Source organism: Brachycentrus maculatus, unplaced genomic scaffold (assembly GCF_059751285.1).
Source record: "Brachycentrus maculatus isolate JH-2025_06_01 unplaced genomic scaffold, ASM5975128v1 h1tg000459l, whole genome shotgun sequence".
In the NCBI taxonomy this organism is placed as follows: Eukaryota; Metazoa; Arthropoda; class Insecta; order Trichoptera; family Brachycentridae; genus Brachycentrus; species Brachycentrus maculatus.
Window position 1 is genome coordinate 1471426 of NW_028281206.1, and position 18575 is coordinate 1490000.

General features: G+C 35.6%; 1 protein-coding gene across 2 annotated transcripts in view; it reads right to left on the reverse strand.

Annotated features, from left to right (window-relative positions):
• The window catches only part of crb (cell polarity complex component crumbs), a 101098-nt gene that overhangs the window by 48333 nt on the left and 34190 nt on the right, over positions 1-18575 (reverse strand). For both annotated transcript variants that reach the window (XM_088271719.1, XM_088271718.1), the window contains exons 2-6: positions 7269-7424; positions 6607-6815; positions 6035-6224; positions 4599-4695; positions 1406-1557 (exon numbers count right to left, since the gene is read on the reverse strand). In XM_088271719.1, the coding sequence (XP_088127845.1) occupies positions 1406-1557; positions 4599-4695; positions 6035-6224; positions 6607-6815; positions 7269-7424 (804 nt within the window). The remainder of the gene's footprint in view (positions 1-1405; positions 1558-4598; positions 4696-6034; positions 6225-6606; positions 6816-7268; positions 7425-18575) is intronic.

Consider the following 18575-nt stretch of genomic DNA (forward strand, 5'->3'; position numbering starts at 1 on the left):
TCTCCAAGTCACTCTGTCACGCGCCATCTCCTTGGCTTCCTCCCAGGTCAGTCTGGCGTCTCGAAGTTCCGCTGAGTATAGTCGGTGAATGGTCGTCAGGAGTTCTCGGGGTTGGAAGAAGAGACATGAGGGGTTGATGCTCTCAGGTGGAATTCTAAGGACATGTCCCGACCATGTCTACCTTCTCCTCTTCAGGATAATTTTTCAGCAGCTCTCATCTGAACTTCAGGGCTCGGATCTGACTTAGGAGGATACAAGGGAGCTAGCGGCCGACAGAAAAGCCTGGAGACAGCTTGTGGACTCCACGTGCTTCATATAGGGAGCGAGCATGGTTAAATAATATCTAGTAATATCTGTCAAAATTTCTGTGGTTTTCTCATCACTAAGGCAGGTGTGGAGTAGTTCCCCTGAATAGGCCACAGCTCATACCTCCCCAATGCATACACATCTTAATTTATATTATAGGTGTCTCCAGTTGAGACAAAACATCTGTCGTATTAACCCCAATTATAACTTAATACATTTCGGACGGGTATTTTTTTACACCTGCGGACTGCTGCGGATGGGATTTGATAATTATGTACATATGGTTAAGACCTTAACAAAGAGATTGGTGTATAATATTCATATAAAAACATTGGAAAATTCCTTCTTTTCTGCCTTTGAAATTAGGTCGACGCAGAAGGTAAAAATACCCTTCCCGTCCTTAAGCATCAATCAACCAAACGGGTAGAAATACCTTTCTCGTCCCTAGTGCGTTAAATTGGAGAAAGTCATATTCTTAACAAATGTTCAACTGAGGGCACTACTGTTAGACAAAATTCCACATACATCAAAATTACAAATAACGCACGAAAGAAATTCAACAGCGTGCATACATATCGCTCACTCCTTTCAAGAACGTCATAAATAAAAAACCATTAATTTTCAGTTGTGGATATTTTCGGAATGCCCAGAAAATGTACTAAATCCCAGCAAATTTTTTTTAACTTAATATTTACCCGCTGCAGGGCAGAAAGTGTTATTTTGGCATTTTGAAGAAAAGATATAGTTTAATTATTTTTTTAAATATACTAAATATTTTTCAAATTGAGAAAAAACATTCAGGTTTTACCTAAAAAGATCTGTTGCACAGTAAAAAGTTCAATAAGTGACTTAATATTTATTTTTAATATATTTGATCATATTTTTAAACTTTAAAAACGTTTTTCCTGAAAAATCAAGTTTTTTGATTTATGACGTTCTTGAAAGGAGTGAGCGACATGTTCAACTGAGGGCATTACTGTCAGCCAAAATTCCACATCTATCAAAATTACAAATAATGCATGAAAGAAATTCAACAGCAGTGCGTACATATAATTCTCTACAATAAATGAAAATATTTTTACAGAATGTAGAGACTCACCATAGAAGCCCTTGGTGCAGGTGCACACGTAGTCGCCCTGCTTGGTCTCTTCGCAGTGGCCCCCATTGAGGCAGGGGGCCGAGTTGCACGGGGGGCCGTTGTCAATCTGGCAGTTGTTGCCCGAATAGCGTGCGGCGCAACGGCACTCGTATCTACATCAATGAATTAATATTTATATTATTTATTGATTCGGCATTAACTTTGTGGAATGACATGATTATTTTATTAAAATTAAACACTTGAATAAACCACTTTATTGAGTTTTATTTATATTTACGACTAGTTCCGAAAACGGCAGATGTTTTCATCTTCTGGTACAAATTAAAACTAACGAACAAAAATATATTTAGGTGTATATATATAGGTTATTAAATAAAGGGAGGGGGGTTAAGGAACAAGATTTTTTGTAAAAGGAAACATTGATAATAATGGTGACGTATTTTGAAACAGTAAATTATTAATTAACGTTTTATCTGAATTTAAAAATAAATACATATAAATATTTAAATATAAATAATAATTTATATTTAAATATAAATAAAACTCATTAAAGTGGTTTATTCAAGTGTTTAATTTTAACAAAAGGATTGATATTTCACTTCACAAATACTGCAACACTGATTTTTTCATATAAACTGAGGTTGTCAGCGGTATAGTGTATGTTTCACGTGTGTAAAGTGATCAATTAACCAGCCTATGTCAGGTCATAAGCCTAGTAAATACAGAGACTTCCATATATTTAGCCTTCTTGTGTCCAGTATTGAACAAAGGCCTCCCTCTTGGACTTCACAGTTGTCTGTTGGACGCGACTCTCTTCCAGTGCAGGCCCGCCACTTTCCTAATGTCATCGGACCATCTTGTCTTGGGCCTACCCACACTTCTGCATCTTGTTCTAGGCCTCCAGTCAAACACCTGCCACGTACATCTATTCTCAGACATACGTGCCACAATACTTCCATATTCTTCCTCATATATCGTAGTCATACAGGAAAAAGTGACCAAGTGAATGTTTTACAAAAACGTGATCATTGACTATTTGATATCTTACTAGCTTAATATTGCCCTGAAAAAATCCCAAAGGATTTTAAACTTGGAAGCATAATATATAGATTTGTCAAAAATGACTAACTGCGTTAATGTTTATTTTCTTGCCAAGCAAAAGTGACGTAAATGGCCCTCCTGAACATTTTACGTTTTGTTAGTTGGTCACATTCTCCTGTACGACTACAATATCTTGAAATGTGAAAAATGTAAAAATAACTCCTATATGGAGAAACCCAGATTTTTTAACAAGTATTTGGACACACTCAGAATGTTGTGAATTATATTTGTTCAAAGTAATTTTCTCAATTTCAATTTATTCAACAACAAAAAATTAATATATAATAGGGGGTTGAATTAATTCTCGCCGTTTTTTGTAGTATTTTGAATTGAATTTTTTTTTTTTTTCAAAAGTAAGAATTTATTTTAAGTATTGCCATTCTTTCTCGACTACTTTGGCCCATCTTTCAGGAAGAAGTCGTATTCCCCTATAAAAGAAAACCTTGTCTTTTGAGGCAATCCAATTTTCAACCCATAACTCGACTTCTCGATAACTTTTGAAAATTACTCCCGATAATCCATGCTGCATGGACCGAAACAGATGATAATCGGATGGTGCGACGTCAGGGGAGTAGGGCGGGTGTGACAGAACCTCCCAGCCGAAGGAGTTTATCTGTTCTTTTACCACTTTGGCAACATGAGGGCGCGCGTTGTCGTGCAGAATGAGAATCGACTCGTGCCTGGCTGCGTATTCTGGTCGTTTTTCTTCAATTGCTGTTTTCAGTTTGATCATTTGCTGCTTGTAAACCTCTGCTGTGACTGTTTGGCCTGCTTTGAGAAGCTCTAAAAAAATTACTCCCTTCTGATCCCACCAAATGCAAAGCATCGTTTTTGAGCCGTGAATGTTGCGTTTTGCAATGCTGGATTCAGCAGGGAGTGGCTGACCTGGCTGGCAGATGACAAAGAAGATCCACTTCTCATCGCTGGTGATGACGCGATGCAAAAAACCTTTTCTGTGATGCCGTTGCAAGAGTGAATCACACATGCAAAGTCGCCTTTCCATATATCTCTCCTTCAGAGCATACGGGACCCAGTTTCCCTGCCGATGAACAAGGCCCATAGCCTTAATTTTGAGGCGGTTTGAGGCGGTTAAAAGTGCCACGTGGGTGTTCGAGGCAGCAGGGGACAGGAAAACAAAAAAAAACGAAAAGAATCTATTTAAATCACAGAGAAATATTAAATTTTTATAAACGGCGAGAACTAATTCAACCCCCTAATACATAACAAACAATATTCAAGGCGCATATATTAAAAGTAAGTAAGAAGACTTAAAGGTGTAGAAGAATCCCGCTTCGGAAAACTCCTTCGGACACTTGGAACAGATCAATATCCAATGTGATATTGTTCAACATGGCGGTAGCTCTTCCTACAGGCATAACCATCGGCAGGTTGGTCCTGTGTATAGGAATATAAAACAATCTATGTCAACGCTTTCTTAGGTAACTATCGGGAACATACAGACCAATGTTCCAGGTAATTTCAGGATAATCGATCATACCGCGCAAAAATGGATAAAAATGCGTAATCAAATACACATTCCTTCTAGTCTCTAAACTATTGTAGCCAGCACACATGAGAAAGAAATAGCCAGCACACATGAGAAAGAAATAGCCAGCACACATAAAAATGAAAATGGTATTTTCTGGCGTTTCTCATGTGTGTGATTATAATCCAGGATTCGGATCTCACATACTAATATAAGAGTTTCTGCTTAGTAAAAAAAAAAAAAAAAAAGCTTCTTTACATCTCACCAATAAATGTCTCTAGTGAAGTTCTAGTGATTCAAGAACAAGGTTTCTAAATTGGTTCATATATATAGAACTTCCAAGAATTTGAGTAGTGTGGTTGTCAATAATGGGTAGAATTGGTGAATGTTACACGTGTGTAAAGTGATCACTTAAACCAGCCTATGACGGTCGTAAGCCCCGTAAATGCCCAGACTTCCATATTCTTCTTCATCTTTGATAAGATGTCAAAAAATAATACTGTAGCCAAGCATACCCTGGAGAAACTCGGTCGGGTAGAGCCAAGGATAATAGCCGTAATGTGCTTCTACTATTTGTATGTAATGTGTTTTGGATATATGTCTTACTTATCGGGGCGGGAGAGGCAGACCCCGTGCCTCATGCAGGGCTCGTGGTAGCAGTGGTCCACCGGAGGAGTCGTCAGCACATCTTTTCTGTCCACACCTGGAGGATACATTCATTATTATTTTGTTTTTGAAATATATATTAACTGCGGTCAAGCTATAACAGTCATGATACAAATAATACTTAATGATACCCCTCCAATAGAGAGTACACTAGAGTGGTTAGGGAAGGAGTTTGCAACACAAACTACATTAAACGAAAATTATTCTTTCATTTATTGATTCGGCAGTCACTTTGTGGTAAAATCTATCCATTTTTAATTAATGTTTTACTCAGTAAATACCACTATTTCTTAAAATCTACTGTGACACGTGTTTCGATGCATTTTCAAACACCGTATTTGAAAATATATACGGTGTTTGAAAATGATGCGGAATGCATCGAAACACGTGTCACAGTAGATTTTAAGAAATAGTGGTATTTACTAAGTAAAACATTGATTAAAATTACAATCATAATGTTGTATAATTTTAATATAACGTTGAACAATTAGTAGACTAAAAATTAATCTTACGGCACATCAAAGTAAAAAAAAAAATGAATTAAAAGTGTTAACTGTAGGTAATAATTTTAGTACTTACCCTAGATAACTAAACTATATTTGTAGAGACATAGTAACTAAACATTTGTCAGGCGGACTACGCGATCAAAAACAAAAAAATTATCAAAAGTATTTATTAAAAATAGTAACTGGTTACAACAGCGCAATCATGGAGTGCGCCCACATGAACCTATACCGATCATACTACATCATAAAGATCTACATCCTCTCGGACAGCCAGGCGGCGCTTAAGGCCCAAGGCTCCGTTGAGATAAGATCTAAACTAACCCATGAATGCATAGAGGCTCTAAACCGCCAGGGCGAGAAAAACGCGGCAAGGCTGGTTTGGGTACCCGGGCATTGTGGTGTCATGGGCAACGAGGCTGCCGACAAACTTGCAAGATCTGGTGCTGAGAGGCCACCAATGGGCCCTGAGCCCATATCGCTCACTGCTTTCGAGAACGTCATAAATCAAAAAACTTGATTTTTCAGGAGAACGTTTTTTAAGTTTAAAAATATAATACAATGTATTACAAATAAATATCAAGCCACTTACTAAACTTTTTACTGTGCAACAGATCTTTTTAAGTGAAACCTGAAGGTTTTTTCTCCATTTGAAAAATATTTAGTTGATTTAAAAAATAATTAAACAATACCTTTTCTTCAAAATTCAAAAACAACACTTTTTACTCTGTAGCAGGTAAATATCAAGTTAAAAATATGCCGCTTTTGCTGGGATATAGTACATTTTCTGGGCATTCCGAAAACATGCACAAATGAAAATTGACGATTTTTTATTTATGACGTTCTTGAAAGGAGTGACTCATAGGCACTTACACTTGTCGGTGGAGAGCGGGCACTTGCCGAGCGCCACGTTCCAGTGCTGCATGGCCGAGGTGTTGAACAGCAGGCCGGGCCCCTCCAGCAGGCAGCCCGAGAACATGTTGCCCACCTGCAGCACCGCTTGCTCGTCCTCCAGCTCCGGGGTGCTCAGCACCGCCGAGTTGTACGTCGCGTTAGCCACCACCTGCAGAAGAAAGATTCAATGTACTACAATGGACAACGGGTCTTCTTCAGACAATGCACTGCGGATTCTTCGGTGAGTACGGTGTGATTTTTTTCTTTTATTTTATTTTATTTCTTCAGTTAGCTGCTTATATTACATTTAATACAAACTATATTTATACTAATTTTAAATCATATATATTTTTAGATTGGAGATTTAATTTGTAGAACTCCATTTTAATTTATGTATTAAATGTTAAATGAAATACTGATATTTTAAGTCTACCAAGTTGTATTTTTTTGTTAAAAAAGGACTGTCAGTCCATTTGATCTTCACATTTGTTTGAAAACACTGCACTGCGATGCTAATTCCCTATTGATCATTACGGTTCCGTCGCACTCACCACGCTGTGTCCGCTCTCGTCGCTGAGGGTGAGCTCCGGCGGGCGGTAGACCAGCCCCACGTAGTGCCAGCGGTTGTCCAGCGGCCGCAGCGGCAGGCGCACCTCTAGGCGCGGCCGGCTGGGCCACTTGACCGTGAGCAGCACGTGCTCCGCCAGCGCCGACAGCTGCACCGAGTACCCGTTGGAGCGCTGGGAGAACAGCTCGCCGCCTGGAAGAGACAAATATCAGCCGTGAAAGACTTAAAGAGAAATCTTTAATATTAACTATGACTGCTTTTGATTTTGCGATCTCTCAGAAGAATGTGCGACAAACCGATGTATGATAGATGTTCGAATAGTGAAATAAGGAAGGAATGCAAAGCTGAGACGAGCATTATCGATACAATTAAGAAAGGTGTGTTGAGCACGTGCAAACCCAGTGTGCACATTATTGTGAATTGTAATTTGCAATTATGAGTATGGGGAAAAATAAATAAATTTAATGACAGCTGATTAAGACAAGCTGCCAGCAGACCAGCATCATTTCATAGACAATGTGTCCAGGGAAATACTTCTTCTTCTGTGGTCTCAATCCCGTGGATTGGTCTGCCGCAACAAATGACACCTCCTTTGCTATTCCGGTCTATGCGTCCAGGGTAATATTTAAATCTGGCGGTACTCACCGACGCAGGAGCGGAAGCTGATGCCCGTGTGGTCGTGCAGGGAGACGGTGTACAGCATGCGCATGTAGGAGGAGCCGTTGAGGTACGCCTCGCGAGCCTCCGGCAGACCCGCCAGCCCGGGGCTGTGCGCGCACTCGCACCACCGCACCACGCACGCTAGAACAAGGACACACGCATTGCCATTATTGTTTGGCTCAACAAAATCTCCAACCACATCAGCAAATACCTTGTGGACATGTGACCCACCCCTGATTTAGACATGAGAAAATACCACCATATCAACATTTTGACATACCAAAATACCATCACAAAAAATTGATAAAAATAATAAAATAAACTCTTTAACCTTGCGACATACCAAAATACTGTCAAATAAAATTTTTATTTACCAATCATTAAAAAAAATAATTCGACATACATAAATACCAACATTTCATGCATATCAACATCCGGCATACCGAAATACCCTCATATAAAAATGTCGAAATACTAAAATACCAACCATTATTTTGGATTATAATTTACTAAAAAAAAAAAATACAAAATTTCGACATGTGAAAAGAAACGAAAAAAAAACATTTATTGGAAAAAAAATCACCAAAATTTCGACATACCAAAATACCACGATATCAACATTTTAGGATGCCATCATATAATAATCGTGTTTCGTCAAAATCGAGACGCATAAAAATCTCGTCATATCGAAGGCCTATCATCTAAATAGTATTGAATTCTTTCATGGTTGACTGAACACGGAAAAATACGGTCATACTCGTGTTAAAAAAAAAATACAAAAATAAAACAGTGCCAACTCGCTAATTAGAATGTAAATCTCGTGCAGTGGGTTGTTTTGGAAATTTTATTTTTTGAAAATGCTATTTATTTCACATTTTTATTTGGGTACTGAATGAATATTTACAACATTTGAGTGTGTACAAATATTTGTTCACAAATCTGGATTATTTCCAATTATTTTTACACCAAATAGTGATACACACACAAAAACATACACATATACATACAAAAATATAAAAATATGAAAATGGTATTTTCTGGCGTTTCTCATGTTTGTGATTATAATCCAGGGTTCGGATCTCACATACTAATATAAGAGTTTCTGCTTAATAAAAAGCTTCCTTACATCTCACCAATAGATGTCTCTAGTGAAGTCCTAGTGATTCAAGAACAATGTTTCAAAATTGGTTCATATACCATGTATAGAACTTTCAAGAATTTGAGTAGTGTGGTTGTCAATCATGGATAGAATTTATGAATGTTACACGTGTGTAAAGTGATCACTTAAACCCTTATGCTCAGACTTCCATATTCTTCTTCATTTTTGATGAGATATCAAAAAATAATATACACGATACACATTTCGCCGTAGCGTGACACGTTACGATACGAGCATTCAGGCAGTCAGTACCTACACCGAGCCGAGCGCTCCATCCATCTAGAATTTTCACTCATGAATTACATGAAATTATAGAAACTTTAAACAAAAAGAGTAAATCCACTCACAAGTAGGCATAGGCTATGAAACTTATAAAGTTGAAGCCTGAGTAGGGACATGATAAACGGTGTTCCATAAGCTGTAGCTAGATTTCAGAGTCACTTGGACGTTAGGTAATTCAAAAAAAAAAGCGCTACATCCATAGTTTCGGATGCTCGGTGATGCTCGCCGCGAGCGATGTTACGACGAAATGCTCCGGTCAGTCACCACCTTTAGGGTGGGAACCAGGACTCCGTTGTGTAGTGCCAGTTTAGCTCTCGGGAAAAGTTTTTTTTTCAAATTATATATATTGTCTCCGCTAGTCGCGACACGTTAACTGTTATTAATTCCGCGAATAATCTACTTGACATCGGGTACAGTTGGAGCTGGCGGGCGTAGAACCGAATCAACGGTTAGGCAGGGGAGGCACTATTGCACTCTGAAATTGTGACCTAACCTAAATTTGTTAGCGAAAAATGAAAAACGAGAAAATAGGCACTAAAACGCTACAAATATTTGCAATATTTCGAGTGTGGCCAAATCTTGTTTTTTTTTATATTTTAAATAGAAATATTTGTGTTTTTATTATTTACACAAATATTTCAATTTCATACTATTTCTGTGAGCCTAAGCGGCTCATTATTAGAAAATAGGTATCAAATTGCGTCGGGTTGTGGTCCCGTGGTTAGTGTCGCGGACTTAGTTTTCAAGTCAGGGTTTCTCGGTTCGAACCCACTCTACCACAATTTGATACCTATTTCTAATAATGAGCCGCTTAGGCTCACAGAAATAGTATGAAATTGAAATATTTGTGTAAATAATAAAAACGCAAATATTTCTCTTTTTTAATGTGATAGAGTGGGTTCGAACCGAGGAACTCTGATTTGAGAGTCCGCGACACTTACCACGGTACCACCGACACACATAAGGGTCAAATTAGCCGAACGTGCTGACCGCTATACACTACGTAAATCGATCACTCCTTTCGACAACGTCATATATCAAAAATCGTCAATATTCAGTTGTGCATGTTTTCGGAATACCCAGAAAATGTACTATATATATCCCAGCAAAAGCGACATATTTTAAACTTAATATTTCCCGCTACAGGGCAGAAAGTGCTGTTTTTGCATTTTGAGGAAAAGGTATTGTTTAATTATTTTTTTTAAATGTACTAAATATATTTTTCAAATGGAGAAAGAACAGTCAGGTTTTACCAAAAAAGATCTGTTGCACAGTAAAAAGTTCAAATGAGTGGCTTGATATTTATTTGAATACATTTTATTATATTTTTAAACTCAAAAAACGATCTCATGAAAAATCAAGTTTTTAGATATTTGACTTTGTTGAAAGGAGTGAGCGAAATGTCAAATGAGCATTTTTGGGGCTTTATGCCGGATGTGAACATTCTTCGCACGACTGTGATCCAAATCCTAAGCTACCCACCATTAAACTCGTACCTATGTACATTGAATAACGTACAGAAGAATGTAATAAAAGTATATTCGTCTTTGTTATATCCACAACAATACTAATTGACTAATTTATCAAATAAATACTTGTTTAAAAAAAGTTTAACTATAAACTTCGTATGAGCATATCTTAATAGGATCATTTTTTAAATGGCGCAATTAAAATGCGTAATTATTGTGCGGTAATGCGTAATTATAGTCCGCCTCCGTAGTGTAATGGTCAGCATGCTCAGCTACCGTTCTAGAGGTCCCGGGTTCGATTCCCAAGGGGGGTAAAATAAATATAAGTGAATTTTTCGCTGTAATATTTATTCAAAATTACCATGGACTGGTACCTGAAGCGGAGGGCTGATCACCTTTCCTTCATATATAACGATCAAGATAACACTGCGTTTATATGAAGCAGTGCCCTATGCACCATTGAGGTGCGGATAAGGGTTTTATTATTTTTATTATTAATTATTGTGCGGAGATACGCCAAAAACACTTAAAAATAAAAATAAAGCGTTCAAAAAGTCGGCGAAAAACACTTATTTATGATAAACCTTTCGCGACTAAACTTTAAATATCCCCCATCGTTAACCCTTTCAATACGATTTTTATTTTATTTTAATAATTCATTTAATATTTATAGCGCAAAATATTTCTTGCTAATTTAGTTTGACGGTAAAAACAAATAATTAAATAAATGACCATATTATTTATTGATTATTGCCAAATAATAATTGGGACATTGTCCCAATAGTATTGGTGAGTGGGTGGTATGTGTCCCAACAGTATTTTATGGTAGTAAAATAGTGGATTATTCATTACATTACCCTGGACTAAAGATATTTATTCATTTTATTACCCTGGACTGGTACCTGAAGCGGAGGGCTGATCGCCTTTTCTTCGTGTGTTAATGATCAAGATAACACTGCGTTTATATGATGCAGTGCCCTATGCACCATTGGGTGCGAATGAGGGTTAGAAAATAGCAGAGCATATAAAATATATGTTGCACTAAAAAGAAACAAAAAACCGGTTTGGACTTGTTTACGAACCTATGACCGTACAGTACTAAAATCCCAGATCCCAATGCATTTGTAAGCATTTAAATTGTTTTTAGTAATTATTAGAAATTCTCTGGGACAATATGTCCCTACAGTATTGAAAGGGTTAAGGGCCAACATACGTTAAAACTTGATTTACTTTTAACCCAGGTAACATTTGACTAATATAATTTTTTGCTTTTTTTGTTTTTCTTCGAAATAAATATGGTTTTGAAAAGAAAAGAGTTGCCTATTTAAAGGTAAGGAGTTATGAATAATATGTTTACAAGTATAAAAAAAGATATTAAAATGCTAAAAAAATAAATTAAAAGAATAATTATAATAAAAATAAATTATATTACCAACAAGCATAAACAATAAATAATTAGTATAGGTGTAGGTCCCTCTAAAAGCACAAAACTTTATTGTTAAGTTTTATTGGAAAGAATTGCGTTATTCATTTTGAGATTGTAAAATTAGAAATGTCTAGAAAAAGATAAAAAAAAACTTTAAAAAACAAAACTTTTGTGATCATATTGAATGATTAAAAAAAATAATTAAAAATATAATTCATATATCCTACATATATAATAATTAATAATATAATACATACATATATGCATACATTTCTTAGAGGTCAAAATAAAATATGGAACAAAGGCAAAATAAAGGAATGGGAATCAAAAGTTAATATTATGAAAATTGTTAATATTCTTAATTTTTCTCTCTTTTTTGTGTGTATATTAGGTTAAAATGGTTAAAAACAATAAAAATGTATTAAAAAAGAACTCCACCGACAAGACCCACAAGGTGACTTGGTGGGTCTCTGCAATTTAAAAAAAAAGTTTAAAATTGTGATTTAAATAAATATATACAATTTATGTTAATAAAAAAATCCAAATGTGGGAAGAAAGAATCAAGTTCAAGGCAACAATAGTAGAAATCGCATACTTTGCATTTTTTGCGTATGCATTTCACAATGAGAATAACAAAACCACATACAATCCAAGTATGTCACACGGACAGAAAATAGTGATCAGGAAATAGGTGTTATGAAATCGGCGGCTAGGAGATATTATTACAGCAGACACAATGGGACCCGGCGAAGGAATTCCAAGCTAATAAGGTAAACATGCGCAAACTGCACAAAAGCATTTTTGCTGCACTTTTCACAGCGTCACAGATGGAAATCGTGTAGGTGTGTGTGTTTAAGAAAAACAATCATCTTTTGTACCGAGCACAGCGGTGCAATAAGGCCCAGCAACTCAATTTTCTTCAAACTCGTGTAACATTTGACGTACCGTAGAACGGGGCTACTTGAACTTTGATGTGTTACTTGAGCCCAGTACAAAAAAAAATAAATTTGTATTTGGTCTACAATAATGAACGTATCGACATGATTCATTATTTCCCTGACAAATTTATATATAAAAAAAAAAAACATTTTTTTTATTTCAATATTTTAGAATTAGTACATGTTAAACCCTAATGATGACAAGGTTCTTGTTGAAACCTATTGGAGAAAAAATGTACCAATAAAGAAATGGTTAAAAACACAGTTCTTTTATTTTATAAACACTTATTTTAACTACTTGCCTTTTAATAACTCTTTTCATTTCAAAACCATGTATTTATTTCGAAGAAAAACTTATTTTTAATTATATTTTTACAACGTTTTGAGTGTGTTCAAATACTTGTTCATAAAATCTGGATTATCTCCAATTACAGGAGTTATTTTCATATTATTTTTTGACATCTCATCAAAGATGAAGAAGAATATGGAAGTCTGGGCATTTACGGGGCTGACGACCGTCATAGGCTGGTTTAAGTGATCACTTTACACACTTTTAATATAAGAGCTTCTGCTTAGTAAAAAAGCTTCTTTACATCTCACCAAAAGATGTCTCTAGTGAAGTTCTAGTGATTCAAGAACAAGGTTTCTAAATTGGTTCATATATATAGAACTTCCAAGAATTTGAGTAGTGTGGTTGTCAATAATGGGTAGAATTGGTGAATGTTACACGTGTGTAAAGTGATCACTTAAACCAGTCTATGACGGTCGTCAGCCCCGTAAATGCCCAGACTTCCATATTCTTCTTCATCTTTGATGAGATGTCAAAAAATAATATTATATTTTTATATTATTTGTGGTGTTTTGAGTTTTTTTAAATAAATTATTTCAGATGTTACCTGGTTTTAAGAAAATTAAGGCTCTGGAGGAGCTGGTTACAGACCGTCAAGTATTCAAGTATCATGTATTATTTGAACGAAGTAATACTTGGACGTTTGTCTTTAGATTCATTCACCAACGGAACCCAATACCGAATTACACATGGTAATTACATGCACGATACGTATTTATGTAAAACGATCGACAAATATTGGAAAATGGTAATGAGGAAGGCAATCGAGGCACCCACTGCAGCGGCGATATACAGAACACGTATACATGTTTATTTAATAATATCAACATCGGCCCATTGTGCTGGAGAATGCGCGCAGACTGTAGTCTGAATGAAATTTATACAACGCCTTATAAATTTATAAGAAAAAATAGCGGATTTCTACGGCATATGAAAATAAACCCTTATCCGCACCCCAATGATGCATAGGGCACTGCGTCATATAAACGCAGTGTTATCTTGATCGTTTTACACATGAAGGAGAGGTGATCAGCCCCCCGCTTCAGGTACCAGTCCAGGGTTATATTGAATAAATAAGTGCAAAAATCACTTGTATTTATTTGACCCCCCACCTGGGAATCGAACCCGGGACCTTCAGAACGGTAGCCGAGCGTGCTGACATATCGCTCACTCCTTTCAAGAACGTCATAAATAAAAAATCGTCGATTTTCAGTAGCTCATGTTTTCGGAATGCCCATAAAATGTTCTAAAGGGTCCGCCAAATAACTTTTTTTTTTTGAAAATGCTATAAAAAAAAAACTACTGAACTACGGCTGTGTGGCACGTAGCGCCGTCCTGTTGAAACCAAATGTTGCCAATATCCTCCTCTTCAATTTTTGTGAACAAAAATCCGTTCAACATGGCCCGATAACGATCGCCATTGACTGTAACGGCCACTCCTTGCTCATTTTCAAAGAAAAATGGCCCAATTATGCCTCTGGACCAAAATCCGCACCAAACAGTGACTCGTTTTGGGTGTACCGGCTTTTCAATGTATGCGTGCGGGTTTTCTGTGCCCCAAATACGACAATTTTGCTTGTTTACATACCCGCCAAGATCAAAATGAGCTTCATCCGAAAAGATGATTTTTTTGGCAAAATCGGCATCTTCTGTAAGTCGATCGCAGGCCCACTCAGCGAAGCGAAAACGCATTGGATGGTCAGTTGGCTTCAACTCCTGAACCAATTGGACTTTGTATGGCGTCATACCAAGGTCTTTATGCAAAATTCGTCTCAATGATGTCTCCGAAATGTTCAATTGTTGAGAACGACGGTGAATTGATGTTGATGGCGCTTCACGCACACTTTCTGCCACAACATCGATATTCTCGGGTGTACGCACTGTTTTTGGCTTTTCACGCTTTGGTTTATCGATGAGGATGCCAGTTTCTTTCACTTTTTTCACAAGATAACGAACATACGGAGCTGACGGTGCTTCTCTTCTTCCAAAAACCGTACGCAATTTTCGCACACATTCTGCAACATTACCATGATTTTCAAAGTAATGTCGCAATATTTCCCAGCGTTGTTCAAGCGTATACACAACCATATTCGCTCAGCGGAAGGATAAAACTAATTATCTGTCAAATCAGACATGAGCTAAGTGTTACCATTCACGAAATAAGCACTAGTTGAAAAAAAAAACTTTAGATGGCGGACCCTATATATCCCAGCAAAAGAGGCATATTTTTAACTTAATATCTACCCGCTGCAGGGCAGAAAATGTGCATTTTGAATAAAATGTATTGTTTAACTATTTTTTTTAATATACTAAATATTTTTAAAATGGAGAAAAAACCTTCAGTTTTCACCTAAAAAGATCAGTTGCACAGTAAAAAGTTCAATAAGTGGATTGATATTTATTTTTAATACATTGTATAATATTTTTAAACTTTAAAAAAGTTCTCTTGAAAAATCAAGTTTTTTGATTTATGACGTTCTTGAAAGGAGTAAGCGATATGCAACGGCATATGCAACACCGCTTATCATGACCCTAGTCAGTCTTCAACTTTTTAATTTTTATAGCCTATGCCTACTGGTGAGTGGATTTACTCTTTATGTTTAAAGTTACTATAAATTCATGTAATTCATGAGTGAAAATTCTAGGCAAATACACTAGCTGGATTTCAAACATATTTATTTCATAATTATTTATTTTGATTGCGTGAAGAATTATTCTCTGTTGGACGCGATTCTCTTCCGAAAGATTTGCGGAAGTCTAAGAGGGAGGACTTTGTTCAATACTGGATACAAAAAGAAAGCTGAAGTGAGTAAGATGAATGTATGCGCGAAAATAATACATGTCGCTCACTCCTTTCAATTAATAAAATGTATTAAAAATAAATATCAAGCCACTTATTGAACTTTTTACTGTGCAACAGATCTTTTTAGGTAAAACCTGAAGGTTTTTTCTCCATTTGAAAAATATTAAGTATATTTAAAAAATAATCAAACAATACCTTTTCTTCAAAATGCAAAAACAACGCTTTCTGTAGCGGGTAAATATAAAGATAAAAAATGCCGCTTTTACTGGGTTGTAGTATATATTTTTTGGCATTCCGAAAACATGTACAACTGAAAATTGACGATTTTTGAAACATGACGTTGTTGAAAGGAGTGAGCGATATAGCACATATAAGCGATTGAATTCGTAAATCTTAACTGTGTTTCAGGCCCAGTATTTGATAAATCGAAACATAATTTTCTTTAAACCCATGTAACATTTGACGCAATTTATTTTCCTTTAAACACTGATTTTGTATTGAAAAAATAAGTTTTTCCTCGAAATAAATATTTGGTTTTGAAAAAGGAAAGAATTATTGAAAGGTAAGGAGTTAAAAAAAGGCTTCTACGGCGGTCAGTCGGTGAATGAATACTGTCTTGCATTGTATCCCCTTAATGATGTTATAGAAACATGAAGTAATTAAAAATAATGACCAATTTATACAGCGATTTTTTATTGGATAATATACATACATCTACAGGGTATACGAAATGGACTGGCTTAGGTGATCACTTTAACCTCTGCGGAACGTTCACCATTGCGCTCATTACAGATCATACATATTGCCTAAATTCACGGAAGCTGTATAAATGTACATATCGCTCACTCCTTTCAAGAACGTCATAAATCAAAAATCGTCAATTTTCAGTTGTTCATGTTTTTGGAATGCCCAGAAAATGTACTTTATCCCAGCAAAAGAAGCATATTTTTAACTTAATATTTACCTTAATTGATTCGGCAGTCACTTTGTGGTAAAATCTATCCATTTTTAATTAATGTTTTACTTAGTAAATGCCACTATTTCTTAAAATCTACTGTGACACGTGTTTCGATGCATTCCGCATCATTTTCAAACACCGTATGGTGTTTGAAAATGATGCGGAATGCATCGAAACACGTGTCACAGTAGATTTTAAGAAATAGTGGTATTTACTAAGTAAAACATTAATTCAAAATTAAAAATTAATATTTACCCGCTACAGGGCAGAAAGTTTTATTTTGCATTTTGAAGAAAAGGTATAGTTTAATTTTTTTTTAAATATACCAAATATTTTTCAAATGGAGAAAAAACCTTCAGGTTTTACCTAAAAAGATGTGTTGCACAGTAAAAAGTTCAATAAGTGGCTTGATATTTATTTTTAATACATTGTATAATATTTTTAAACTTTAAAAACGTTCTCCTGAAAAATCAAGTTTTTTTATTTTTGACGTTCTTGAAAGGAGTGAGCGATATGTAAAATGCAGTTCCACCAAGAAATATCAGTACAAAACTTTGAACATTGAGTTTGATTGATATAAACCGACAATCGCACGTCATAATCGGTTGTAATCTCATTATTTTTGAAGATTGGACGACATTGCAAGGCTGATAAAGGGTAGTACTTCCGGCGGAACAGATAAACACTTGCGGCTAGCGGATGCACTATCATCTGTGTACTTCCCGTTAGTCAGGTGTTTCCCCTGTTGTACTGAAACAACTAGAGTTCATTCAATGACTTTCAAATGAAAATCACCCCGTCTAGTTGCGGTGAATCGTTCAACGGGGCAATTCCACGGGCGATGAAAACCATAAAGAAATTCTAGTGAAATACTAGTGAATTTTGATTCCATTCTAGTGAAATACTCTAGTGAAGCCTGAGTAGGGTCATGATAAGCTGCGATGCATAATCCGTAGCTAGATTTCAGAGTCACTTGGACGTTAGGTAATTAAAAAAAAAATACCAAACAGAAGAAAAAGAAGAAGATAAGACAAAGATCCGTATCATACGATAACCACGTAATAATAAGCCGCTTAGGCTCACAGAAATAGTATGAAATTGAAATATTTATAAAAATAATAAAAACATAAATATATGTATTAATTTTAAATCAAACACAGATTTTTTGAGTCTACTAAGTTACTACTAAACCTGTGTTTGATTTAAAATAAATACATAAATTAAAATGGAGTTCTACAAATTGAACGACAAATCAATCAATAAAACATAAATATTTATTTTTTTATACATTTTTTTATTTGTGTTAACAACAGCAACATATCGCCCACTCCTTTCAAGAACAATCAATGTATCGTACGATCAATGAATGCAACACACTATCATTTGTGATCCATTCTGCGAGTACATCACTCTATCAATAGACGGTTTATTAAAAAAATCAAGACAACCAAAACAAAATCACCGATATGTTTTTTTACCATGTTACACAGTCATGGTCTACATATCGCTCACTCCTTTCAAGAACGTCATAATTCAAAAATCGACAATTTTCAGTTGTGCATGTTTTCAGAATGCCCAGAAAATGTACTATATCCCAGCAAAAGCGGCATATTTTTAACTTAATATTCACCCGCTACAGGGCAGAAAATGTTGTATTTGCATTTTGAAGAAAAGATATTGTTTACTTATTTTTTTAAATATACTAAATATTTTTTGAATGGAGAAAAAACCTTCACGTTTTGCCTAAAAAGATTTATTGTTGCACAGTAAAAAGTTCAATAAGTGGCTTGATATTTATTTTTAATACATTGTGTTATATTTTTAAACTTTAAAAACGTTCTCCTGAAAAATCAAGTTTTTTGATTTATGACGTTCTTGAAAGGAGTGAGCGATATGTAAAACAAAACA